The 26,178-nt window shown below is 39.5% G+C and overlaps 4 protein-coding genes across 11 annotated transcripts; 1 reads left to right on the top strand and 3 right to left on the bottom strand.

Annotated features, from left to right (window-relative positions):
- Positions 1-2,432: 2,432 nt before the first annotated feature.
- Positions 2,433-3,047, bottom strand: LOC148766223 (uncharacterized). The gene has a single exon (XM_088826825.1). It carries the CDS (start codon positions 3,045-3,047, stop codon positions 2,433-2,435), a length of 615 nt encoding a protein of 204 aa, XP_088682951.1.
- A 73-nt stretch (positions 3,048-3,120) lies between these two features.
- LOC148766222 (uncharacterized) lies at positions 3,121-3,633 on the bottom strand. Its single transcript, XM_088826824.1, has one exon. It carries the CDS (start codon positions 3,631-3,633, stop codon positions 3,121-3,123), a length of 513 nt encoding a protein of 170 aa, XP_088682950.1.
- Positions 3,634-5,420: 1,787 nt separating this feature from the next.
- Positions 5,421-6,482, bottom strand: LOC148766221 (uncharacterized). The gene is made up of 2 exons (XM_088826823.1): positions 6,002-6,482; positions 5,421-5,908 (listed from the first exon to the last, which is right to left on the bottom strand). Exons 1-2 carry the CDS (start codon positions 6,480-6,482, stop codon positions 5,421-5,423), a joined length of 969 nt encoding a protein of 322 aa, XP_088682949.1.
- Positions 6,483-10,910: 4,428 nt separating this feature from the next.
- LOC105961274 (formin-like protein 20) lies at positions 10,911-22,948 on the top strand. 8 transcript variants are annotated; one of them, XR_016034738.1, is made up of 17 exons: positions 10,911-11,588; positions 14,017-14,723; positions 14,804-15,025; positions 15,120-18,328; positions 18,632-18,758; positions 18,848-18,919; positions 19,015-19,113; positions 19,219-19,260; positions 19,606-19,686; positions 19,762-19,812; positions 19,899-19,980; positions 20,434-20,523; positions 21,276-21,350; positions 21,443-21,559; positions 21,754-21,822; positions 21,921-21,987; positions 22,142-22,948. XR_016034738.1 is itself a non-coding variant. In XM_088826388.1 (17 exons), exons 1-17 carry the CDS (start codon positions 11,516-11,518, stop codon positions 22,294-22,296), a joined length of 5,343 nt encoding a protein of 1,780 aa, XP_088682514.1. In that variant the 5' UTR covers positions 10,911-11,515; the 3' UTR covers positions 22,297-22,948. The 8 variants fall into 8 exon arrangements, 2 of the variants coding, with proteins under 2 accessions (XP_088682514.1, XP_088682515.1); XM_088826388.1 differs by having other exon boundaries at positions 20,434-20,528; XR_016034739.1 differs by lacking the exons at positions 21,443-21,559; positions 21,754-21,822; positions 21,921-21,987; positions 22,142-22,948 and having other exon boundaries at positions 19,776-19,812; positions 21,276-21,325.
- Positions 22,949-26,178: the final 3,230 nt, after the last annotated feature.

Genomic DNA, 26,178 nt, shown 5'->3' with positions numbered 1-26,178 from the left:
AAGTCAGGCGCGTGAAGATGAACTTCGAAGCCAGTTGGAGATACCGCAGTCCGATCTCGTTGAGAGGATGGAGGAGTTTGCTCAAAGGACGGAGGAGCTTGAGGTTAGTCGAGGTGAGGCGATGGCCTATAAGGATGATGCTGAGAAGTTGGACAAGTGTTATGATCAGCTGAAAGCGAAGTATGAGGCCGAGAAAGCAACGGGATAGAGGTTTCTCGCTACATCGGGGGGTGCTACTTATAGGGAGTCCATCGTGGAGGAAACCAAACGTAGCTTCCAAGGTAGTACATCTTGTCGTGCTATGATTGAGGAACGCGCTTTGGCTGCAGTCTACAAGCCATTAGTTCGGACATGCCGCAAATACCTTCGCAAGGTGGGTGGGATCAGTGAGAGGGTCATTCGAGGGATGGAGCCCGGTATTCCCGATGAAGGAGATGAGAGGGAGGATTTCAATGAGACGGACACTGAGCTTGTGGATGACATGGTTACTGATGGTCCCACTATGGGGGCGTCTTCCGCTCGTGGTGGGAAAGCTTAGAGTTATATGATAGTTTGTTAGGATAGTTAACCTCTCTTGTAGGTGGAAGACTTAGTTTATTTTTTTTGACGTAGATGGTTATGTCAACTACTATTTCGTTTTGAATTTTCTTCCGCATTTGACATTTGAAGTTTGTTATTTTGATTTATTTATTTTGACACTGTCAAGAGTTTTATGCATTGCTTATATGTGTTTACATTCAACATTGTACGCAATGTAGGGGATCAATCTCCCAAGGTTTTTGTTAAGGGTCGTGCTTTTTGTTTGGACCGCATGGATCGTGAGTATGTTAGGACCGTGGCCACGTTTTAAAAGGAAGACCCATTAAAACAACATCGAGAGACTCAAATAGTCCAGTTGGTCAGGCTATATAGATGATCTTAATTTCTCTAAGTATTCGTAGGGTTGTAATGATATGATCTCGTCGTAACGGTTAAATAGTATAGTTATAATAACATTGAGAGTAAAACAAAAAATTGATTTATTCAATAATGAAAAGTGCGAATTGTCACAAGCCTACGTTAGGCGAAGGGAAATAAACTTGTAAAAAGCGAATGAGTCGAAATAATGAAAACTATTATACGTGACTCTAATAATTTATTCTTCTTCCACGTCTTCCTTGTACTCGTCCGTGCTTGCTGTATTGGGGGTATGTCGATTGACTTCGGTGTCTCTATGCCCAATATGGGGACCGTTTCTCTTTCTCGCATTTCGAGATATGAAATCAACTCGTGATTTGCGGTGATTTGTTGCGTAATAACTCTTGTCAAATGGGATGGCATTATTATGTCAGTATAGTTATCCAAGAGGGTGTGTGTGATATCACTTAGTAGAAGTGGGGTTACCCTTGTTGAGATAGTGTGGAGTTATCTTTCCTCTTTGGGCAAGTGATGTGCGGCAGACATCCCCTCGTAATTGATTCTCAATCTATAAGAAGGTGATGAAAGTTGGTTATGGAATACTGATGTAGGTAATATTAATACCCTCCCAGTTTGGGTGGAACGTTTACGCACCTCGTTATGGAGTAGTAACTTCTCAAGCGTTTAGAGGCATTCTTGCAAGACGAGTGATGTGAAAGGTCGCGAAGCCTGCAAGGGTAGTTGTTTTTAAGCGACTTTTGTATGAGGAAGATGCGGATGATAACTTAAACAAATTTGAAGTAAGGTGGATGTATACCTCAAGCGTAAAACCTTTTGATGTTCCCTATATTCCTGGTTTTGGGTATAGGGTGTCCGTCAAGGTTCTCGAGACGATATGCTCCAATGTTGACCACTAGTGTGATTTTATATGGTCCTTCCCATTTGGGGTCTAGTTTACCAATGGGAATCGAGGCTTCAGCTTTTCGGAGGACTAAGTCTCCCACTTAGAAAGATCGAGGGCGGACCTTACATTATTGGTGACTCGCTAAGAAGGTTCACCAATTTCAACGGGTGCGATAGCCTCTATTCCGAAAGCCAAATTAAAAGGCAATTCTCCGGTTGGTGCTCGTGGGGTTGTTCGATAAGCCCATAGTGCGCTGGAAAATTCTTCCACCCACTTCTCTTTGGCACTTCCAAGCCTTGTTTTAAGGTGTTGGAGTATGGTGCGATTCGTGACCTCAGTTTGTCCGTTAGCTTGTGGCTTGGCTACGGATGTGAAGAACTGTTTGATGTCTAAGACGATGCACCAATTCTTCACTTTGTCGCCACAAAATTGGGTTTTTATTATCTGAAATAATGGAACGCGGGATTCCAAAGTGACACACGATATTCTTCCATAGGAACTGAATGACTTCTTCTTCCCAAATTCGCGCTAAGGGTTCGTCCTCCACCCATTTGGTGAAGTAATCCACGGCTGCAATAAGAAACTCGCGCCCTCCGGTGGCGGGCGGGAATGGTCCGATTAAGTCCACTCCTTATTGGGCGAAAGGGATGGGGCTGTCAATCGGTTGCATTAATGCCGCTGGCATGTGAGGGATGTTGGCATGCTCTTGGCAAGGCTTACACCTCTGGACTAATTTCTTTGCGTCTTCATGCATTGTTGGCCAGTAGTAACCCTGTCTCAATAGTTTGAGAGCGAAGGTTCTACCACTCAAATGATTTCCGCAAATTCCTTCATGTACTTCTCGATGTACGTAAGTTGTTGTAGTTGGGTCGAGGCATTTGAGATAAGGGAATGAGAATCCTCGTTTGTGAAGTTCTTCTCCCACTATTACGAAGCGAACGACTCTCATTTTTAACTTCCGTGCTTGGGTGATGTCAGTTGGAAGTTCTCCATTCTTGAGATAATTTATGATTGGAGTGAACCAACATGGTTCATCCTCCTCATTGTAATGCACTTCATCGGTTGAAGCTATCTCTGGTTGAGACGAGGTGAGGAGAGTAACTTTCCGACTCCCAATGCTTGCCATGGAGCTTCCAAGCCTAGCTAATTTGTCTGCATGGATGTTGTTGGAGCGAGGTACTTGTTTTATTTTGTAGCTCTTGAACTTCGATAACAGAGTATGTGTGAGGGCTAAGTATTTGGCCATGAAGTCTTCTTTGGCCTCATAAGTTCCGAGTACTTGGTTAACGACGAGCTGAGAATCGCCTTGTATTAGAAGCTTACGCGCTCCGGCTGCTAGGGCGAGGTGGAACGACGAGCTGAGAATCGCCTTGTATTAGAAGCTTACGCGCTCCGGCTGCTAGGGCGAGGTGGATTCCAGCAATCAATGCTTCATACTCAGCTACATTGTTTGAGGCTGTAAACTCGAATCGCTGAGCATATTCGAATTCATCTCTGTTGGGGTTCGATAATACGATACCCGCGCCACCTCCTGTGGCTGTGGAAGATCCATCAACGCTGACGGACCAAGCGGGGAGGGAGGTGCTCTCTTCTACCAAGGTCATTTCTATTAAGAAATCGGCCAATACTTGCGCCTTGATGGCGGGGCGGAGTTTGAATTCTACCCCGTATTCACTCAGTTCTATTGCCCATTTGACTAACCGTCTGGATGTCTCGAGACTCCTTAATATCTGCTTCAGGGGGTAATTGGTGAGAACCACCACTTGATGTGATTGGAAGTAAGGTCGGAGTTTCCGAGCTGCGTTGATGAGGGCGAGGGCGAGTTTTTCCATGTTGGTATAGCATTGTTCAGCTCCTTGAAGGGCGCGACTTATGTAGTATATTGGCTGGTGACCTTTATGTCCATTTCGGATGAGGACCACGCTTATGGCATCAGCTGATCAGGTCACTAAGTATAGGAGGAGGGTGTCTCCGGGCTGAGGTTTCGTGAGTAAGGGTGGAGACTCGAAATATGACTTCAACTCGATGAAAGCTTTTTGACAAGCTTCATCCCATTCAAATTTTTTTCCACCCCTTAGAATCATGAAGAAGGGGAGACCTCAGTCCGCCGACCGCGAAATAAATCTATTCAAAGATGTCAAACAGCCATTAAGCTGTTGGACTTTCTTAATTGATGTTGGTGGAGCCATGGAGGTGATGGCTTCGATTTTCGTGGGATAAGCTTCGATCCCTCGTTGTGATATCATATATCCCAAAAATTTTACCGCCCCGAACTCCGACAGAACATTTGAGGGGGTTGAGTTTCATCTTGTTTTTTTGCAGGATGGCGAAACACTTGACCTAAATCGGCTAAGTAGTCCGAGACCTTGATACTTTTTACGTTCATGTCGTCGATGTACACTTCCATATTCTTGCCGATTTGGTCTGCGAACATTGTGTTCACTAGACGTTGGTAAGTAGCCCCTGCATTTTTTAACACGAAAGGCATGATTTGGTTGCAGTAGATGCCTTGATTTGTGACGAAACTAACCCTCTCTTGATCTTCTGGGGCGAGCAATATTTGATTGTATCCTTGATACGCGTCAAGGAAGCTGAGAAGCTCGCACCCCGAGGTCGAGTCGATGAGTTGGTCGATCCTAGGCAAAGGAAAAGGGTCCTTCGGGCAAGCTCTGTTGAGGTCGGTGAAGTCCACGCACAGCCTCCACTTGCCCCCGGGCTTGGGAACAAGTACTACGTTTGACAACCATTTAGGATACTGAACTGGTCGTATATGCCCTGCCTTTAGAAGTTTCACAACTTCCGCCTTGATGTGTTTGTTGCGTTCGGGACCAAATGTCCGCTTCCTTTGTTTGACCGTCTTCAACCTTTTGTCGATGTTGAGCCGATGTACATCCACCTGAGGAGGGGTTCCCGACAAATCTTGGGCTTTCCAAGCGAACACGTCTCCATTGTGTCGCAGGAAGTTGATTAGCTAATGTTCCATCTTTGGATCTAAATCGGATCCAATGCATAGGAGCTTGGAATCATCTCCAGGTGTGAGCTCTACGAGCTTAAGATCTTCGACGACCGCTAGCTTGATGTTATCGTCTGGTACGCTGATGAGGATTTCTCTATCGGCCTCGATGATCGCGTTGACCCATTCGGTTGTTGGGTTTTTGGGTGTCATCTCTCCTTCCGGATGGCTTGGGCTTCTTGGATGGTTCACGTAGGGCTCTCGCGTAGCTTTCTCGCGCGAGTCTTCTATCCTCGAGTACCTCTCCCATCCCACAGGGAGTAGGAAACTTGAATTTTTGGTGAAAGGAGGACGGAACTCCCTCCAAAGCGTGTATCGTAGGTCTTCCCAAGATGATGTTATATGGAGATGGTGTATTAACTATTAGGAATTTCACCATCTTCGTCACTCGGCATGGGCTATCTCCTTGTGATAGGGGAAGTTCTACTTTACTATTTGAGTATACATCTTCTCATGTGAATCCTTTCAGTGGAGTACTCACGGGGTAGAATCTGGCGTTGTCGATCCCCAGGTGCGTGAACGCGTGAGTATACATGACGTCGGCCGAGCTCCCGTTGTCGACCTGTATCTTGTTGACTAAAAAGTTGGCCACTGAGGTCGTGATCACTAGAGAGTCGTTGTGAGCCTCAATTGGACCCCTAAGTCTGAGGAATTGAAGACAATGCTGGTGTATGGTCTTCTTATCAGATATACAGAGGCGGAGGGAGATGCATGTTCTTGACTCATGCGTGGTGACCGGGCAAGGTTGCGCCTTGAATTGTGTGAGTCACCGCCTTCTGGTCCTCCCGAAATAAAAGCAATGACCTCGAGATTGGGTTGATTGTCATTGTTGTTTGGGTCACGTCGATGACCTCCCTCATCTCGCCGCTGCTGGTTATCTCGATGTGGGGGGTCATCTCGCCGTTTGCCTTTGGACTTGTCGATGTATTCGCCCAAGTGTCCTTGTTTGATTAGCCGCTCAATGGCTATTTTAAGTTGCGCACACTCTCCGGTGTTGTGCCCTTTGTCCTTATGAAAACGACAGTATCGATCGGAATTTTCCCGTTTTGCGTTAGGGTGCATGGGGCGTGGAGGCTCCGCCAAACCTTTTTGTTCTATTACGTGAAGGATTTCAGTGTGGCAAGTGTTTAGCGGAGTGAATCAATTGTAGGAGGAAGATGGTTGGCCTTGAGATGGGGGTGGCAGACGTCGATCATCCCGTCCCCTAATGTCCTGTCGGTCATCTTCCCTCTTCCTCTTGGGAGGGGCATGGGTAGAGGCTTCCTGTATTGGCACGTACTTCTCAGCTCGATTCAACAACTCATCTCGGTTGCAAAGAGGCCTTCTGGCGATAGATTCTTTGTACCTACCCGACTTCAAATTTTGTTGCATGATCCCTGAGAGCATGTCTTGTCCTACGCTTGGAACTTCGTGGACAGCTTCCACAAAACGCTTGATGTAATAGCGGAGTGTTTCGTTGTCTCTCTGTATGATAGAAAAAAGGTGTGCCGGGGTTTTGGCATATTGTTTGTTGACGGCGAATTGGTTGGTGAAGTGTTGCGATAATCGGGAGAAAATGTTGATCGATCCTGTAGGTAAAGAGTTAAACCAATTCATGGCTCCCTTTGAGAGAGTGGTGCGTAACATTTTGCACATTGCTGCATCTGTTGGGCCATACAAATCTGCCATGGCATGGAGTTTCTCTATGTGTTCTTGTGGGTCGGTGGTTCCTTCGAACTGAGGTAAACCTGAGATTTTCACTCATTGAGGCTATACCTCGTTGAGGATGTCCATGGTGAAAGGACTGCGTCTTGCTGGGGCAGGCGCTCTTCCACCAATTGGGTTGTTCATTTGGGGGAAAGAGATTTGGCGAGACACTCTACTGTTTACCTCGTTTTCTCCTTCATTAAGGAGAGGGACTCTCCGTGGAGACGCATTACCTCGTTGGGGTGAGCGTTGACGTTGTTGTCTAGGTTGTCCCCCATGTGATTGGTGGATAGCTGCACCCTGAACCGTGGGTCCGAGGTGGATGAGGATACACTTATTCGGTGGTTGTTGTTCTGGACTGGCTATGGTGCCATGGACGGCACCGAGGGTGGAGCATGAGATGGTATCGCAGGGGGAGCATTTGGTCCCACCGTGGCGATGTACTGGTTCACCGCATCTGTGGCGGCGTGAGTTGAGGCTTCTACTATCATACGTTGGAGTGCATCCTCGGTTATCTGAACCGTTCGGGGAGCAGGGAGTGGAGGATCGGCGAGGGTGGATTCCGAGGGGGATTCACTTGGACATCGTGAGGGGGATCCGGAGCACGGGGAGGAGGTGGCAAGCCAGAGCCTCCGCGGATCGGGAGGTTGTTAGCTGTGTCATTTTCTCTCCGAGCGGATGACTCAGGAGGATCTTGCTGGCTACGTGATCTGGTTTGCATTCCCACAGACGACGCCAAAATGATGATGTTAATTATTTAGATCACTTGAGATAGTGTGGTAAACGAGTTGAGAGAGCAAAGCGGATCAGAAGCTTGCCAATTAGATGATCCTGAGGTCCCTGCGACAATAACACACGTGAACTAAGCCGATGGTTGATCCAGCGGAAACCCCTCCCACGCTCAAAGTCAGATGTACGGATCGTGAAGATAGTAGAGAGAATATGTGCTCTAGAATACTTGTGAATAATAGAACGTACATTAACAATATGAGTGAAACATCTATTTATATGTCATTTATTGGGTTGGGTTTACTTTGTTGGGCCCAAGCCTTATTTTGAAGGTGTTTGGGCTTTCGTGTAGCGGGTCCGATTATTAAATAGATTGTGGGCCCATTGGATCGGCCCAATTAGGTATATCAAAGCGCTACCATAATTACATCTTGAGCATTATATTTACTTATTTTATTGTGGTTTTTTGCAAAAACCACCCCTGTGTAATCTCGAATAGCTGAAAAAACCCTCGTGTTAAAGTTATTTGCACACAACCCCCTGTAAAAGATAGTCAAGGCAAAAAAGGACCCTATGAGCTTGATGTGTTATACACTCGCGCTTTGTGCAATTGGGCGTCTGATTTTGGATTTAGAAAGACCTAAATATCCTTTAAATATTTTTTTTGAAATTTATAAATTTATCCAGTATTTTTCATAAGCTCAAAATGAAGTTTTCAGAATTTTCAATTCACTCCCTAATAATTCAGAAAAGTCCTCTCTCCAAATTGCATAGGACCAAATAGCAATTTAATAATTTCTCAAAACCACATCTTTTTTCTCCTTCATCTTCAGATCTGCTCCTCGCCAAAAAAAAAAAGGAAACAATATCCAGCAGTTTATCTTCATAAACAACCTGTTTGCAAAAGAAGAAAAACCAACAAAAGATGCACTTCACGATAGAACCTTGTGTATGAGAGAGAGAGAGAGAGAGAGAGAGAGAGAGAGAGAGAGAGAGAGAGAGAGAGAGAGAGAGAGAGAGAGAGAGAGAGAGAGAGGGCCCGATCTGCCATGGATGAATTCATCCGGCTCGGATGATGCCGCCTCCAAACCCGCCGCCGACGAAGAGATGAGAAGAATAGGGTGGCGATATGTTACGTTAGTTCCCCAATAAAATCACCAAAAAACCCAACAGGCACAAACGCACAAAACATAATTCGATCCAAAGTTTTGATTCACAAGAGATCTGGAAGAACCCATCAAACATAAAGCATAATTTTTTACTGGGGTGGGAAGGCAGGTGGTGCGGCCGTGGTGGTGAGGTGGTGGTGATGCGGCGGCGGAGGACTCGATGGAAGAATTGGGTTGGGAGGAGATTATTGAAAATATGAGGGCTAATTTAGTTATTTCCTGTAAGTCAACTGTTAATTTCAAAATAAGGGGCAGTGTGCTTTGTCAAAAATAATATAGGGGGGTCTATGCTAATATTTTTAACATGAGGGGTTTTTTAGCCACTCCAAATTACACAGGGAGTTCTATGCAATTAGCTCTATTTTATGATGTATTATACAAATAGATTAAAAAAAAAAAGTCGGAAAGCCCTCGTAAACTTTAGTCCACCCCAATATCAAATCTTGGTTTCGCCACTGCCGACAGGCTGGTTACTGAGACCTCGGGGAACCTAGGCTAGAATTGAAGAACAACTCAAAACGTGAGTCCCTTTTTGATGACGCATCAAAAATAAATTTAAGGGGGTGTTTGACGAAATTTAATATATATACTAAAAGAATATAATTAACATCTGATAAAAATGATGGACTAAATGATAACAGGGGTCCGAGGGCAATGACCCGAAATATTTTTTGAGATGGCTGAACATAAAATAACACAAAATATGTAGAAATTTCAAAACTAACGATCATTTGATGATCCATTTTCTTCATGATGTTTAATCTTTACAGCAAACATACTTCATGTTTAAAAAAATAAACTTGAATAAACTAATGAATTGTGATTTTTAACTTAGATATAAAAGTAAGTAACTAAGACATTATAAATTTATATTTAGGGGCCACAGTGTTAAGAAATTGTAAAATAAACTATTGACCATTGATTTTAAATTTATTAATAGAATCGAGGTTCCAAAATATTATATATTATAAATTTTAAAATACTAAGTACTAGTACATAAAGATATTTGGGGACTTAAATTTTCGTAAAAATTTAGGGACCATAGGCGTTCGCCTACTTCGCCTTCCTCGGACGTGGATTAAAATGTTAATCTTCCCATGTAATTTGCAAGCTATTATACGAGAGTGTAGGCTTACCCAGTGTATATATATATAGTTGATTGTGAATTCATTAATTTTTTTTTTACAATACCTACTCTTTTATTATGTTTAAATATTTCTTGATTTAATAAATATAAGCGGTTTGTGATTACAAACCGAGAGAGCAATGGTTAACGATGTGTAGTATGCAATAAAACATAAATTAATGTTACTAGGTTGTAAGATATTTAATAATTTAATATGTTAAACATCTAAAATATATGATGATTAACCTTAAATATTTCATGATATTGATCTAAAATACAAACTATTTTTATATTACGTGCATTATTCTACAAAAATGTATACCTTAATGTACCTAGTGAATATGATAGATAAGAAATAATAATTAAAAATAGAAAGACAAAGATAAAAATTTCTTAGTTTGACAAATTACTTTTATGTAGCATGTTATGCATGTTCATTTAATTGGTACTGCCTCAAATACTTCAAACATTTTCAATATATAATAATATTTATAAAAATCCATCTAACATAATCTAATCTAAAAAAAAACATGAGAAAATTAATTCGATACGTCGTACGTGCAATGCACGTACAATTTTTAGTTCCAAAAACGTTAGAAAAATTGAAAATAGGAACTTTCAGAATTCGAAACAAAAAATATTGTTCCAAGATCGGAAATATCCGGAATTGAATGACGAAATTCAGAAATTCGTTCTAATGTACACTAGGGGTGATAAACAAGTTGATACGACCCGTGAGCTCGATGAACTGGCTCGAAAAAAGCTCAAACTCGAACTCGAGTTTTTCGAGCTCGAACTTGAACTTTCTGATGAGTCGAGCTCGAGCTTTTTTTTAGTTATTAGTGAGCTCGCGAGCCTTATTTTTTTATTTAAATAATGTATAATAATATAAAATATTATATAAATAATATAAAATGAACATATAATTATTAAAAGAATATATATAATTAAAGTTTATTGTTTATTTTGTAAAGTTTTAATTATAATCTAAATAATTTTTAATAATAATAAATTAATAGTTTAAAAAAAAACCCCAAAATGAGGTTGGGCTAGAGTTCGACAATATGAATTCGAGCTTGAGCTCGAGCCAAAAAAAAAAAACTCAACGAGCTCGAGCTCGATAAAATTGTACACCATATATATATATATATATATTCCTCATTTACATGATTACTTAATTGTTAAGTGATAGATTTTTTTTTTAAAATTACCAAAAAGTGCACACAAGTCACAATATACTAAAAATGTACTTTTCTATAATAAAAAAATCATCAAATTCAAACAATATTGTTAAAAGTCAGTTAATCTTTGTCTCCATGTTTGTCCACGTGGCGATTGCCCCCCAAAATCCAACAGAAAAGAAATCACAGAGAATGAACAAATAATAATTAAATAATAAAAAAAGCACTTCGTTCTCTATCCGGGTGGGGTCTTCCTACTAGGCCCCCCTCCTCCTCTCTCTCTCATTTTAATATTCTTTTTTTCCCTTTTTTTTTTCTTTTTTTTTTTCATATGATCAACAAAAAAAATTGGTGCCAAATTCATCCACAAACGGAAAATAATTTTCAGATTTGATTTCTTCCCCCTTTCCCCACCTATTCTCTGACCTCAAACCCTAAAACTCTGGATTGTTCAATTCCCTAACTGAAAACACCTGCTCCACACATTCTCTTTCCTGAATCCAATTATCGTGTGTGTATTCACAGAAGCTCGAATTTCTCTGGGCCGGAGAAATGCAATAACATTGTGGCGTTCCCGTTAGGGTCAAAACCCCTTAGCTGGAATCGCCGGCGCCGCTCCACCACCGTGCATTTTGTGGTTTTTGTTGAATTTATTGGCGCAGTGAATTGCGATTGCATGTTGGTGATTGGTGAATTGCCGGTGATTTGTTTTGTTATTTGGTTCTAATTTTGAGGGGAAACAGAAAAATTGGGAGACTGGATTGTGAAACTAGGGTTTGAATCCAATCAGGGATGAAACAACGCGGTTAGATGGCTCTGTTCAGACGGTTCTTCTACCGGAAGCCGCCGGACCGGCTTCTCGAGATCTCTGAGAGGGTCTACGGTATGTTTCGAGCTTGTTTTCTTGTCTGATTCTTCAACAAAATTTGGGAATTTTATTTTTAATTGTAATGGCATTATTGGGGAGGGGTTTGTTGAACTTTTTGCTCAAGTAGTTGGGTTTGGGTTACCTTTTACTGGTTCTAAAATGGGAGTTTAATTCTAAAAATAGCATTTGAACTTTTCTGTAAGTAAAAGGGTGTTTCATTACATTGTTAGGATTGGGTATTTTAGTTTGTCCTGGACTTTTTATTGGGTGAGATTTATATGTAATTGAGAATATGATGTTCTGGTGCAAAAAAGGTTATTCGGATAATGTGAAGTGATTTTAAAATACTAGGCATATATAGTTTCAAGGTAATCAACTGAAAAAGAAAAGGTTAAGTAGGTTAAATTCTTACGTAATGCATGTTGGAAATATGTTGTTGGTTGTGCTTTCGAAGAATTTAATGCGAATAAAATTGACTTGTGCGTTATGGCGATATGGCGAATAATAATTTCAATATATTGAATTATGTGATATGATACATAAAATTACATTGGATTTCGTATTGATGATTGTTTTTGGATTCCTCTCCTTACCACTTCTTTGTTGAACTACGAAAAAAGTTAATAAGGTGATATGGTTGTGTGTTCACAGAATTTAATGCGAATAATAACTGATTATGAGTTATGACGATATCATGATACTATATAGTTGGGTTTGGGTTGCCTTTTACTGGTTCTAAAGTGGGAAATTAATGCTAAAAATAGTATTTGAAGTTTAGATGTAATTGAAAGCAGAATATGATGTTCTGGTAAAAAAATGTTTTAAAATGCTAGGCATATATAATTTCAAGGTAATGTACTGCAATATATGTTTCGAGCTCGTTTTCTTGGCTAATTTATTATGAGTTTGGTTCTTCAACAATATTTGGGATTTTTTTTGGAATTATAATGTATTATTGGGGAGGAGTTAACTTTTTGCTCAAGTAGTTGGGTTTGGTTGCCTTTTACTAGTTCTAAAGTACGAACTTAATGCTAAAAATAGTATTTGAACTTTTTTGGGGTTTCATTCCATTGTTAGGATTTGGTATTTTAGTGTGTCCTGAGTTTTTCATTCGGTGAGATTTATATATATTTGAGAATATGATGTTCTGGTGCAAAAAAAGTTGTTCGGATAATGTGAAGTGATTTTAAAATGCTAGGCATATATAGTTCCAAGGTAATGAACTGAGAAAGAAAAGATTAAGTAGGTTAAATTCTTACGTAATGCATGTTGGAAATATATTGTTGGTTGTGCTTTCGAAGAATTTAATGCGAATAATAACTGACTTGTGTGTTATGGCGATATGGCGAATAATAATTTCAATATATTGAATTATGTGATATGATAAATAAATTTATATTGGATTTCTATTGATGATTGTTTTTGTATTCCTCTCGGTAACACTTTTCTTTGTTGAACTACGAGAAAAATTAGTAAGGTGATATGGTTGTGTTTTCAAAGAATTTAATGTGAATAATAACTGATTTATGAGTTATGACGATATGTTGATACTATTAGTTGAGATTGGGTTGCCTTTTACTGGTTCTAAAGTGGGAACTTAATTCCAAAAATAGTATTTGAAGTTTAGATGTAATTGAAAGCAGAATATGTTGTTCTGGTGCAAAAAGTTTTAAAATGCTTGGCATATATAATTTCAAGGTAATGTACTGCAATATATGTTTCGAGCTCGTTTTCTTGGCTAATTTATTATGAGGTTGGTTCTTCAACAATATTTGAGATTTTTTTTTGACTTATAATGGCATTATTGTGGAGGAGTTTGTTGAATTTTTTGCTCAAGTAGTTGGGTTTGGTTGCCTTTTACTGGTTCTAAAGTGCGAACTTAATGCTAAAAATAGTATTTGAACTTTTCTGTAAGTAAAAAGGGGATTCATTACATTGTTAGGATTGTGTATAATAGTTTGTCCTGAACTTTTTATTCGGTGAGATTTATATGTATTTGAGAATATGATGTTCTGGTGCAAAAAAGTTGTTCGGATAATGTGAAGTGATTTTAAAATGCTAGGCATATATAGTTTCAAGGTAATGAACTGAAAGAGAAAAGGTTAAGTATGTTAAATTCTTACGTAATGCATGTTGGAAATATATTGTTGGTTGTGCTTTCGAAGAATTTAATGCGAATAATAATTGACTGGTGCGTTATGGCGATATGGCGAATAATAATTTCAATGTATTGAATTATGTGATATGATAAATAAAATTATATTGGATTCCGTATTGATGATTGTTTTTGGATTCCTCTCCGTAACACTATTCTTTGTTGAACTACGAAAAAGTTAATAAGTTGATATGTTTGTGTTTTCTCAGAATTTAATGCGAATAATAACTGATTTATGAGTTATGACGATATATTGATACTATATATTTTTTGTTGTTATGGATGCAGTGTTTGATTGTTGCTTCTCCATCGATGTGCTCGATGAAGATGAGTACAGGACGTACATAAATGGGATTGTAGCTCAGCTGCAAGACCACTACCCTGATGCTGCTTTCATGGTTTTCAATTTCAAAGAAGGGGATACGAGGAGCCAATTATCCAATGTATTGTCTAAGTACGGTATGACTGTGATGGATTACCCTCAAAAGTACGAAGGGTGTCCGCTATTACCTCTTGAGATGATCCATCACTTTTTACGATCCAGTGAGAGTTGGTTATCAGTCGAGGGCCAACAAAATGTTCTCTTGATGCACTGTGAAAGGGGCGGATGGCCCGTTCTTGCTTTTATGCTGGCTGGCCTTCTCTTGTATAGAAAACAGTACACCGGTGAAATGAAGACTCTCGATATGGTATACAAACAAGCACCGAGGGAAGTTCTTCAACTTTTGACTCCTTTGAATCCACAGCCATCTCATCTCAGATATCTTCAGTACATTTCGAGAAGGAATTTTCGGTTGGATTGGCCGTCATCAGATTCACCTCTGACTTTGGACTGTGTGATACTCAGAGTGTTTCCTTTGTATGATGGTGGAAGAGGATGCCGACCGATAGTTCGTGTGTATGGTCAGGATCCTTCTTCCAAAACATCTGTTACAAGTACAAAGCTTTTGTTTTCAACGGCTGAAGTGAAGAAACATATCCGTCTCTACCAACAGGTAATGCATCGCAATCTTGAACACGATTAAATATGGTGATTGGCTAAATTTTTGGAGTTTTTAATGATCCGTGGATGCAGGAAGAGTGTGAGCTAGTAAAACTGGATATCCATCGACTGGTTCAAGGAGATGTATATCTTGAGTGTGTCCATTTGGAGGAGGATCTAGTGAGGGAAGAGACGATTTTTCGAATTATGTTCCACACGCAATTTGTCCGGTCAAATGTTTTGCTGCTGACTCGTGATGAGGTTGATGTTCTTTGGGACGCCAAAGACCAAATTTCGAGGGAATTCAGAGTTGAGGTAACGTGTTGCATCACTGGTGCTATTTATTGTCAGTTTCTGAAATTTTTTTGAGTTGAAAACGCTTTATTTCCCCCCCCCCCCCTCTTATCAGGTACTCTTTTCAGATGGAGATTCTTTTCCATCTGTTTCGACCGCAGAAGCAGCAAGTGATGACGACAGTGAAACAGACGTTGCCTCACCTGATGAATTTTTTGAGGCGGAAGAGATATTCAGTAATGTGCTTGATGGACAAGATATCAAGGGGGAGTTTGATAACCATACGGTTCAAGATAGTAGCCAGGACGATGAAGTTAATCTTGAAATATCCTGGAAAGATGATTCGGAACATCATGCATTTCAAGATTGTGCATCGGATGAGGCAGGTCAAAAACATCTCCGTAAGGTGGAGCACAATAGTATTTTTTTGCTCAATGGGGAAGTTGAATTAGATTCTAGTCCTTCGATTGCTGAAGTGGACAGTAATGACAGGACCAAATATGAAAATACTGGTAAATTTGACGAGTTTCGAGAAGCGGCGAACATGCAAATTCAAGAAGTGGCTACTTCAATGAAGAGTGAGAAGCAAAGTTCTGTTGCTGACAATACTAATGATAATAAGCAGAGTATTAATTTGGTGCGCAATGGGGAAGTCCAGTTAGATTCTAGTTCAGTGATTGCTGATGTGGACAGTAATAACGGAACAAAATCCAAAGTTTCTAGTAAATACGAAAAGTCCGCAAAAGCGGAGTATAAGCAAAATCAAGAAGTGGTTGTTTCGATGAAGAGTCAGAAGCAAGGTTCGCAGCAGAATAATACTCCTGCTGATGATAATAATAATAGTACTAATAAACAGAAGTTGGATAAGAAGAAACAACCGGTTTCGAGGTCAAAATCTGCTTCAGAAGCATTTGGTAATAAGAAAGGTAAGCTGCATGAGAACCATCTGGCAAGACAGGCGAAGGCAAGTGCTGTATCGAGGTGGATACCATCTAATATAGGTTCTTACACAAATTCGATGCACGTGTACTATCCTCCGTCGAGGCATAATAGTGCTCCAGCAGTGCTAGCTCTGGGCAAGGACTCTCCGAGATGGGGAAAATCTAAGCTCAAATCCGTTACAACAGCTTCGGAAGTTAGAGCGACAGCTGGCAGAAGTTCTATTTCGGGACGTGGGAAACTGGCATCTTCTCCATCACTACTAGATTTATCATTAGCCGAAGATGTTTCTTCCCTAGCTTCACCTTCAAATCAAGAGGTAGAACTTTATTCAGAGGAACTTAGTCCAGAGTTGAGGCCCGATTCACCTTCCACCCCACATAATCCATCTCCTCCTCCTCCCCCTCCTCCTCCACCACCACAGCCACCACCACCACCTCTTCCACCATCTACGGGTGAATATTTATTTAATGAAGGTACTTCCCCACTTACGGAGATTTTTCAGAGCATAGAGCTTAACCTACCCCCACCTCCATGTGTTTCATCTGCAAATGTAAATGATGTTACTTTTTTTCCTTCAATATTACACCCACCACCACCACCACCACCACCACCACCACCACCTCTATCTTCTCAATATACAAATCTTTCTGAGTCATTGCCTGCTCCACCCCCTCTCCCTACATCTCCATCTCTGCTGTCAATGAACTCAAGTTTAAGAACTCAGCAGGAAACCCCACCTCATCCTATATTACCCAACTCTCCTGATTTTAACAATGTGGATAATGTAAGTAAAGTTTTTGTGCCACCACCACCTCTTTGGCATGGTGAAAGTCCTTCACCTATACTTTCAGCAGTATCAACTTCTCCACCTCCTCCTCCTCCTCCACCACCACCTCTTTGGCAAGGTGAAAGTTCTTCACCTATACTTTCAGCAGTATCAACTTCTCCACCTCCTCCCCCTCCTCCTCCTCCACCTCCACCACCTCTTTGGCACGGTGAAAGTTCTTCACCTATACTTTCAGCATTATCAAATTCTCCACCTCCTCCTCCACCTCCTCCTCCACCTCCACCACCTCTTTGGCATGGTGAAAGTTCTTCACTTATACTTTCACCAGTATCAAATTCTCCTCCTCATCATCATCCTCCTCCTCCTCCTCCTCCTCTTGTTTGTGCATCCCCCGTACAGAGTTACTCTACCGTGGCAATGGCCTCTCCTCCACCTATGCCTCCACTTTTGTTGCATGTTGAATCCCCACCACTTCCACCACCACCACCACCGCCGCCTCCACCGCCACTAATGCAGGGGTTTCATTATTTACCATCAGTATTGCCACCTCCTCACGGTACACCACTCCCGCCACCCTCTCATTTACTTGAGGCTCCACATCCTCCGCTCCTTCCCCTTCATGGAACTCCACCACCTCCACCTCCACCTCCACCTTCACCTCATCTGATACATGCGGCCCCAGCACCACCTACTCCACGTACAATTGGAAGTCCTCATCCACCCCCTCCACCCCCACCACCACCACCACCACCACCTATGGGAGTAGCACCACCTCCACCACCTCCTCTACCCACGCCACCTATGGGGGTAGCACCACCTCCACCACCTCCACCCCCTCTACTCACGCCAACCATTGAAGTAACACCACCTCCACCCCCACTACTCACGCCACCCATGGGAGTAACACCACCTCCACCCCCACCTCCGGCCCCCATGGGAGAAGCTCCACCTCCACCTCCGCCCCCGCCCCCACCCCCTATGAGAGAACCCCCACCCCCGCCACCCATGGGAGGACCACCACCTCCACCCCCTTTACCTCCGCCACCTATGGGAGGAGCACCACCTCAACCCATGATAGGAGTGCCACCTCCACCACCACCGCCACCCATGGGAGGAGCACCACCTCCACCTCCACCCCCACCCTCGCCCCCTATAGGAGGAGCACCACCACCACCCCCTCCACCCATGATAGGAGTACCACATCCACCACCTCCACCCATGGGAGGAGCACCACCTCCTCCCCCTCCGCCCATGGGAGGAGCACCGCCTCCTCCCCCACCACCTATGGGAGGAGCACCCCCTCCACCTCCACCACCTATGGGAGGAGGACCACCTCCACCACCCCCGCCTGGAGGGTGTATTCCTGGCCCACCAGCACTTCCAGGAGGTGGACCGCCCCCACCTCCGCCATTTGGAGCAAAAGGAACTGGAACAGATAGTAGGGGATTGTCTGCTGGTAGAGGGCGTGGGCGTGGTGGAATGTCAGCTGCATCACCACGGAAATCTAACTTAAAGCCACTTCATTGGAGCAAGGTGACCAGGGCATTGAAAGGAAGCTTGTGGGAAGAATTGCAGAGGCATGGTGGGCCTCAAGTGTATAGCTCTCTCTCTTTCTCTCATATTTAGTCTATAGTATGAAATCGGACTAATCGTGTGTTTCTTTATCATTTTCATTATATATTTGAGCATTTTCCCTTGTCCCACATAAAAGAAAATAAGCATTCTATTATTAATTTTTTTAATTGCTTTCAGCAAATGCTTCTACCTTTCTGCATTAAATACCTATGTATTTGCATAGGGGCTGTGCACAAATTTTACCATTTTAGTCTTTCTTTTTATCCAGTTGCTTCTTGATATATATACCTTTAAGTTACTGACATGTTGTCTTCTAATTCCAGTCCACCAGAATTTGATGTGTCGGAAATCGAGACTCTTTTCTCCGCCGCAGCCCCAAAGACAGATAGTTCAGGTGGCAAAACTGGAGCTAAGAAGCCTGCTGGATCTAAGCCTGTCAAAGTCCAGCTGGTAATGTTGTAAGAAAATGAAATATGAGCCATGTTACTTGTCAAATTTGCAAATTTCTTGATCCTTCGAAAATTAAATCCTTTCTGTAGATTGACCTAAAGAGGGCCTATAACGTTGAAATCATGCTCACTAAAGTGAAAATGCCACTGCCTGATATGATGGTAAGCTAAGATATATATATATATATATATATATATATATATATATATATATATATATAACCCTCGACTTCTCAATGTTGTTCGTCACTTGACAGGCTGCTGCACTTGCGATGGATGAATCGATTTTAGATGCTGACCAAGTAGAAAATCTCATAAAGTTTTGTCCAAAAAAGGAAGAGATGGAACTTCTCAAGGTAATTAAGCTTCATTCAGCTACTCGTGTATTTTCGCAGTTTGTCGTATTCATAACACGATCGATTACTTTCTTTTAATTGATTTTTAGCATTATGACCTTTTAGGGATACACAGGTGACCCGGAGAATTTGGGGAAGTGTGAACAGGTCAGTGAACTTGTTCTGAACTTCCGTATTTGCATGTGAGATTTGAATTAAATGATAGGAGATTGTAGTTTCGTGTTATGTGAGATTTGGACCGCGAGAGTTATTTTTTTTTTCGATCTCTATTGTTTTTAGCCGCATTATGTATTGGTCGGTTTTTGACTGTCGGTGCATTTCTCCGTCTGCGTCGGAATAAATATGCTTATGACGAACCTTGTCTTTAATATTCAATATGGATGTTCCTGCGCGAATCTCAGCATTTTCGTCAATATTTTTTCTAACATATTGAACCATCATCTATTTTTGTTGACCGGGTGCATTGTTTGATTCCCGTCTTCGACCTTTCAGTTTTTCTTAGAGCTGATGAAGGCACCACGAGTGGAATCTAAATTAAGGGTTTTCTTATTCAAGATTCAGTTCAACTCTCAGGTATGTCCGACTTTTACGAAATTCTGGAAATTACATTCGTTTGCATGTTTGCCAAAATTTCACATTCTATCTCAGGTTTCTGATTTCAGGAAAAGCTTGAATATCGTAAACTCCGCTTGTCAAGAGGTAAAACGAAGAACTCTAGTGAATATTCGTTGTTCTTTCTTTTTTATTTTTGTAACTTGAGTAACTCTATTTTTCTCATGCAACAGGTCCGGAACTCCCACAAACTGAAAGATATCATGCAAAGAATTTTGTATCTTGGAAATAAATTGAACGAGGGAACTGCTAGAGGTAAAATACCCTTATTCACTATATCAAGTTATGAGATTCTGCCCACTGCACCTATATGGTTGGCTGCGGATTCCGTCATTACAAAAGAAAAAAAAAAAAGTTATGAGATTCTGGAGCTACGAATGCCCCGGGGTTACTTCCGACTCTTCCGTTTCAGATTTTCAATAATGGGGTTATTCAGAACTTCAGTTTCTTCATTATAGACATCAACGACATTTCTAATAGTTAGTGGCCGTCGTTATTATTGTGAAGATAGTGTTTTTTCTTACATAATTCTACTTAAGGAAATGAAGTCTTATTTTGGATGGTTATGAAAAAGGAACTGGGAACAATAAATTTAGGACAGCAAAAGTATTAAGTCTTTTAAGTATTGCAAGTTTGATATTTATTCTTGCAGAAAACAGTTTCATGTTCTAAAATGCGCCAAAGTTGAGAAATTCTCTCTTCATTTAGGTTCCGCAGTCGGTTTCAAATTGGATAGTCTTTCGAAATTAGCGGATACACGTGCATCCATCGGCAGGATGACACTCATGCATTATCTTTGTAAGGTATCTTCCCATTTCCATTTCCATTTTACCTTTTTTTTCTTTCTTTTTTTTTATTTGGCTTTTCAATTGTATGTTATTTCTCCTTCAGATATCTCTGGTATAACTTGAAAATCTTGAATTAAATCGAACTACATCCCCTGCCACGATAAATGCTACGGTATTTTCGAGCGTGAAACCATAGAGTTATTTGTATGATTAGTAATAGGGAAAGGAAAGTATGTACAGATAGTGATTCAACGGCAAGGAGAAATGTTGATATACTAAGGGCTCGTTCGGTTACCTATATTGGATTATATTGGATTAGATGAGATTGGATTAACTCCGTACTGACTAATTAATTATTTAGTTAGTAGCATGTTCAGTTTCTTAAGATTAGATCTTCTATTAAATTTGTTAAATCCAGTTATTATAAATGAATTTTCTATAAAACCACTTAGTTTACAATAATAAGATATGATTTTAAGGATAAAATTGTCTTTTTCCTTTTTAGTCACCCCTATTAAATTAATCTCGAGGGGGAGGGGTGCAACTAATTTAATGCAATAGTATAGCGGACTTTGATTTTAGTATCGGGTTTGAGAAATTGTGAATCTAGCCAACCGTACGTGTTATTAGCCCCTACTATTTAGTCAGTAGAAACTTGTTGCGGTAAGCAAAAAGTGAATATTTGTTGCAAAATGTTTAGAAATGGAAACTTTAAGTGAATGTGGTTTTTTTGCATGTTCTCTTTCGTATTTGGTTTCGCAGTTACTTGACAAAAACGACCGCTCGGATCTTCTAGACTTCCACAAAGATTTTATTAACTTGGAAGCTTCCACAAAGGTTCATATTCTCAGTTTTACGAATAAACGATCGTTCAACCGAGTGTTCTATATAGACTGACTTTGAAGATAAACAACGACTTCTCTTTGCAGATACAATTGAAAACGTTGGCAGAAGAAATGCAATCCATTATCAAGGGTTTAGAAAAGGTAAAGCAGGAATTGGCTGCTTCAGAGAATGATGGTCCCGTATCTGCGATTTTTCACAAGGTATTCTAGCTTCCATGCATCGATACATGTTTTATTACTAGATTATTTAATCTTATCTTGGCTAATGTTATCCTGGCATACAAACGAGTCAATAGGAGATTATTTAATCCCTCTTTTGTTGATAAATAAAAAGATTTCTAAGGATCTTTTTATGATGTCTTAACAAAGAGATGCTTCTTCCGATTTTTTGGCAGACGTTGAAGGAATTCGTTGGTGCTGCTGAGTCTGAAGTGGCTTCTGTAACGAATCTATATGCTATTGCGGTAAATATTCACCTGAATTATCACGTAGTAGATCTTCTTCTGATTATATGGGCCGCGTCTCCGATTATGTTATTATTTCTTTGAAAATTATTTGGCAGGGAAGAAACGCAGATACATTGGCTTTGTATTTTGGTGAAGATCCCACAAAATGCCCGTTAGAACAAGGTACAGCAGAACGTCGCTTAAATAATAATTTCCTTCCTGTCCATTAGTTCGATAATTTAATTTTTATTTTAAATAATAGTATTTTGCTGGTCCCAACTGTATTAATTTTGACATTGCATATTTTCCTGAGTTAATGTCTTTATTATGTATCCAGTTACCGCAACCCTCTTAAACTTTGTGAGGTTGTTCCAGAGAGCGCATGAAGAGAACTGTAAACAGGCCGAATTAGAAAAGAAGAAAGCTCAGAAGGATGCCGACGACGAAAACGCAAAGTCAATAAAACAATCAAAGAAAGAAGTGCAAGACTGAGTTTGCTTTGCTTTAATATTTCCACAGATATCAGGTGATTCTTTCACAACCGGTCAACATACGTCAAGTTCCGAAAGACGGTTGGTTGACCCTCGGAAAATATTGGGTTTACGGGTTCGAAGAAAACGGAGTGAACGGGAGGGTGGGTGCTTTCGATGATGGGCTCGTAAGTCTCGGATTGTACTTATCGGGATGGATTGGTTATAACCGAGTTATAAAAAAGGTCCCTTTTTTATCTATCCCCAAGAGGTTTTATCACATACACACGGGGTGGGATTTGGATTGATTGGTGATACGGGCTCGTCTTTCGTTTTGAAAGCATGCATGGTGCATCGGTTTCCTTTATATCCCTCGCATTCGCCACGTCAGCTTTTGTGAGGGGATCGTAATTTTCAGAATGCTGACACGTGTACAGAGCGCTAACCGTGTAGTTTTAACTAGACTAACACTAATTCTTTAATTTGTTGTAGGATAGGAAAACTGGATTTGGTTCCTTGTACTAGTCAGGTAAAAAATGAGGAGCCTGAAAATTTTGTTGTATAAATAGCATTAGAGGGGTTAAATATTTAGGAGAAAAATTAGGAGTGAATAGAGATTTAGTCAACTTACATGATTTAATTTTTAAGAAATTCAGATATGTTTCATTTTTTTTGGAAGTTCTTGATTTGAATATATCAATTCATATATTAATGAGAAAAAAAAGCAAATTTTGTGCATAGAGTGGAAATGGCTGTTGATTTGGTAGGGAGTTAATCCTAAGTCCTAACCATACAATTTACGCAACACACGCGAAGATGTCGTTCCAAAACGTGATATAATTTTCAAACGAAAGTTACAATTTGCCGCAAATGCTTTGACGGAAAGGGTAGTAAGCTACGCAGTCAGGGAAATCAATATGCGTATGCGATCAAAAGACGTCATTTTCAGTGATATTTTTGCCGTTGTATCTTAGGAGACGATTTCTGTTAAAGCCGTAAACACCGTAGAGGGGAAATTTTGTCTTAAAGACAGAGAGACAACTCTCGCCTCAGCAAATTTATTCCAAAGGAGATTTTGCGACAACAAAAGATATATCATGAGTTCATATAGGTAAATTTGAAAAATTAAACAAACTAATCGATATTCGTTTTCAAAATCAACGTATGTGAATGTTTACCGTGACGATAACTCGTTAAACTTATAAATCAAGCTCGAGATAGAGTTCATAAGCTCAAATCAGTTGCAGAAACAAATATTTAAGCCTCTTGAAATATCTAACTTGAATAATATTTTATATATATATATATATATATATATATATATATATATATATATATAATAACAAAAAAGTACAGGGTGGCGAGGTGGATGTTGATAAATGTTTTTGACTATCAATCAATTCGTGCAACAAAGGTAAATAATTATTGGTTTCTCAGATAAATTCTGTTGAGCATGAAAATGGAAATCAAGTGTACAATTGTAGGGGCCGGTACCCCCCTCCTCATTCAATTTTGATCCATACATTCCCTCTTGTGAAGGATGACATGACAATAATTGCTCTTTAATGTTGTCCTTTATTTTTTTTATTATTATTATTATTTTTCATTTTTTTTATTTTAGTGAGAAAATGATGGCAATTATAAGAAAATAAACTCATAATATTTTAACATTTATAATTAATAATTGAAACATCGGTTGGTTACAATATTTGGCTCATAAAAACTCAAGTAATTCATTTCCTTTAGTATTAGTTGGCAATTGTACAAAGTACTTTTAGTTATTTATAATTTCTTTTATATTTAAACTATTATTAAAAAATGATTGGATAGGCTAGACCTAGACTCCTTAATCTACCCTTACATCCAATAATCGATTAAATTGGTGTTTGCAAATGATTATTTAAAAGCAGAAGTTAGAAAAGGCAGGGTTATGGGTGCTTTTAAAAAAATAACTTAAAACAAATTATTTTAAAATAAGTAAAAGCAAAAGTTGATTTTGCAAACACCACCTAAATGAACTCTAAACATCTCATTATTTTTTTTATCACAATTGTTCAAACTCCGTATGACTAATTATCGAGATACATGTTGTTCACCTGATTCGTCCGTCTATTAGATAAACTTTTAGTGATGTCTCGCAACCCTATACATGATTGGTGTGAGTCCACGCAGATAAAACAATCACGACAATTTATCTTATAACAATAAATAATCTTCATAACTTACATCCCAAAATAAGATTTGCTTTCCGAAATTCAAATTGAGTTTGAACCCATAATGCTCTAATCTACGCTCCTTCTAGTTCATAACACAATGTCGGTGTCGCAGAACTTAAAACTTTTGACACACATACATTAGGGGTGATCAAGAAAAATCTCGAAAAAGCAAAAAACAATTGTTCCTTTTAAAAATTTATAATAATTATATAAACATAATGGATTTAACTTTCAAATTATTCACATCTAACTTTTTTTTTCTTCAAATTATTCACATCTAACTTATTTGCAATAGAGTGGCAACTATCTACAAAAGACTTTTTTTTTTTTTTTTGCATATTTTATATTTGTAATTAAATTTTATTTATTAATATGAAAATGACATTATTTTTCAAATAATTGCATCAACCTAAATTTGGGGGAAATAGTTGATTTATATTTATGTAGTTGGAAATATAGGGACAAACAAATTTCCTCGATTTGTTCCAACTTAACGCGGGAATTCATCAAGCATCCCACTCTCGCGAGGATGTCGAGTCATTCTTCACTCGCTGGATCTACAAGACACGTGTCACCTACCCCCATCAGATCCGCGAGTACGTTTGTTTCTGCAGTCTCCGCGAGTGGTGGTTTTGCCTGAGTTCGGATTTGAAAAATATATACACTCCCTACCAAAAAATAATTTAGTTCCACATCCCGACAGCGCAAGATAGCAGACAGACGTAGACTTGACGTTACTCAAACCACACTCTATTTTCCCTAGGCTTTAACACCATCTCATAATCTGTTAAATAATAATATAATATAATAGTTTTTTTTTTCGGTTTAATAAATAAATAAATAAATTTTTTGCACATGTTTATTTTAATCAAATATTATCATGGAAACGACAGCCTTAATTCTAGTAATATGTTTTTCTTTCCTTTTAGAGTTGATAAGTATGAATCAAACAATCATATATTGTCTCTTTATTTATTTAATGTTAGTGGCATAAATTAATAATTCTACTAAATAATATACAATTTTGTTAAGCTGAATCTGCCCGCAATTGTCCACGTAATGGAGGTTCGGATATGGTTGAACCATAATCAAATACCGTAGACTTTTGTGTGCGCTGAATGTACTATAAGACATAATATGTATTTTTTTCCAACCACCAACTTGGCAGCAGTTGTTTACGAGCCCGATAAACAAATGTTTATGTCTAGATGGATGATGTATTAGTGTGATGGCATAAAATTAGACAATTATGTGGTTCAGATGAGTCATAAAGTTAACTATTTTAAAGTGTAGTTAATGATAACTTTCTTCCAATTTCGTTTGACAAAATCAAATAAGAAAAACAAGAAGTTTAGGGTCTTTCTAGAGCGAGACCACCCATGTTCTAAACTTATTTGAGATATGCATTAATCACCATTAATTTTCTAAGATTAAATCTGGACCCTAGGAAAATAACATGGCTTATGTTCTAAAAAATGAAGTACTTTACCAAATTATCCTTCAATTATTTTTTTTATTAAATTAATATAAAATTGATTAACATTGAATTGTCTAATTGATTAACTTAGGTATGATGAAATAACTTTAAGGTCTCTGTGGTACCGGTAATTACACTCACCCCCTGAAACATAGTTAGAAACTCTAACGGAATAATGCATTAGATACGTTATTCCGATAGAATTCTAACG

The sequence above is a fragment of the Erythranthe guttata genome, chromosome 12, assembly GCF_056151865.1.
Source record: "Erythranthe guttata isolate IM_541 chromosome 12, IM_541, whole genome shotgun sequence".
Taxonomy (NCBI): Eukaryota; Viridiplantae; Streptophyta; class Magnoliopsida; order Lamiales; family Phrymaceae; genus Erythranthe; species Erythranthe guttata.
This window is presented reverse-complemented; position numbering and strand designations above follow the sequence as displayed.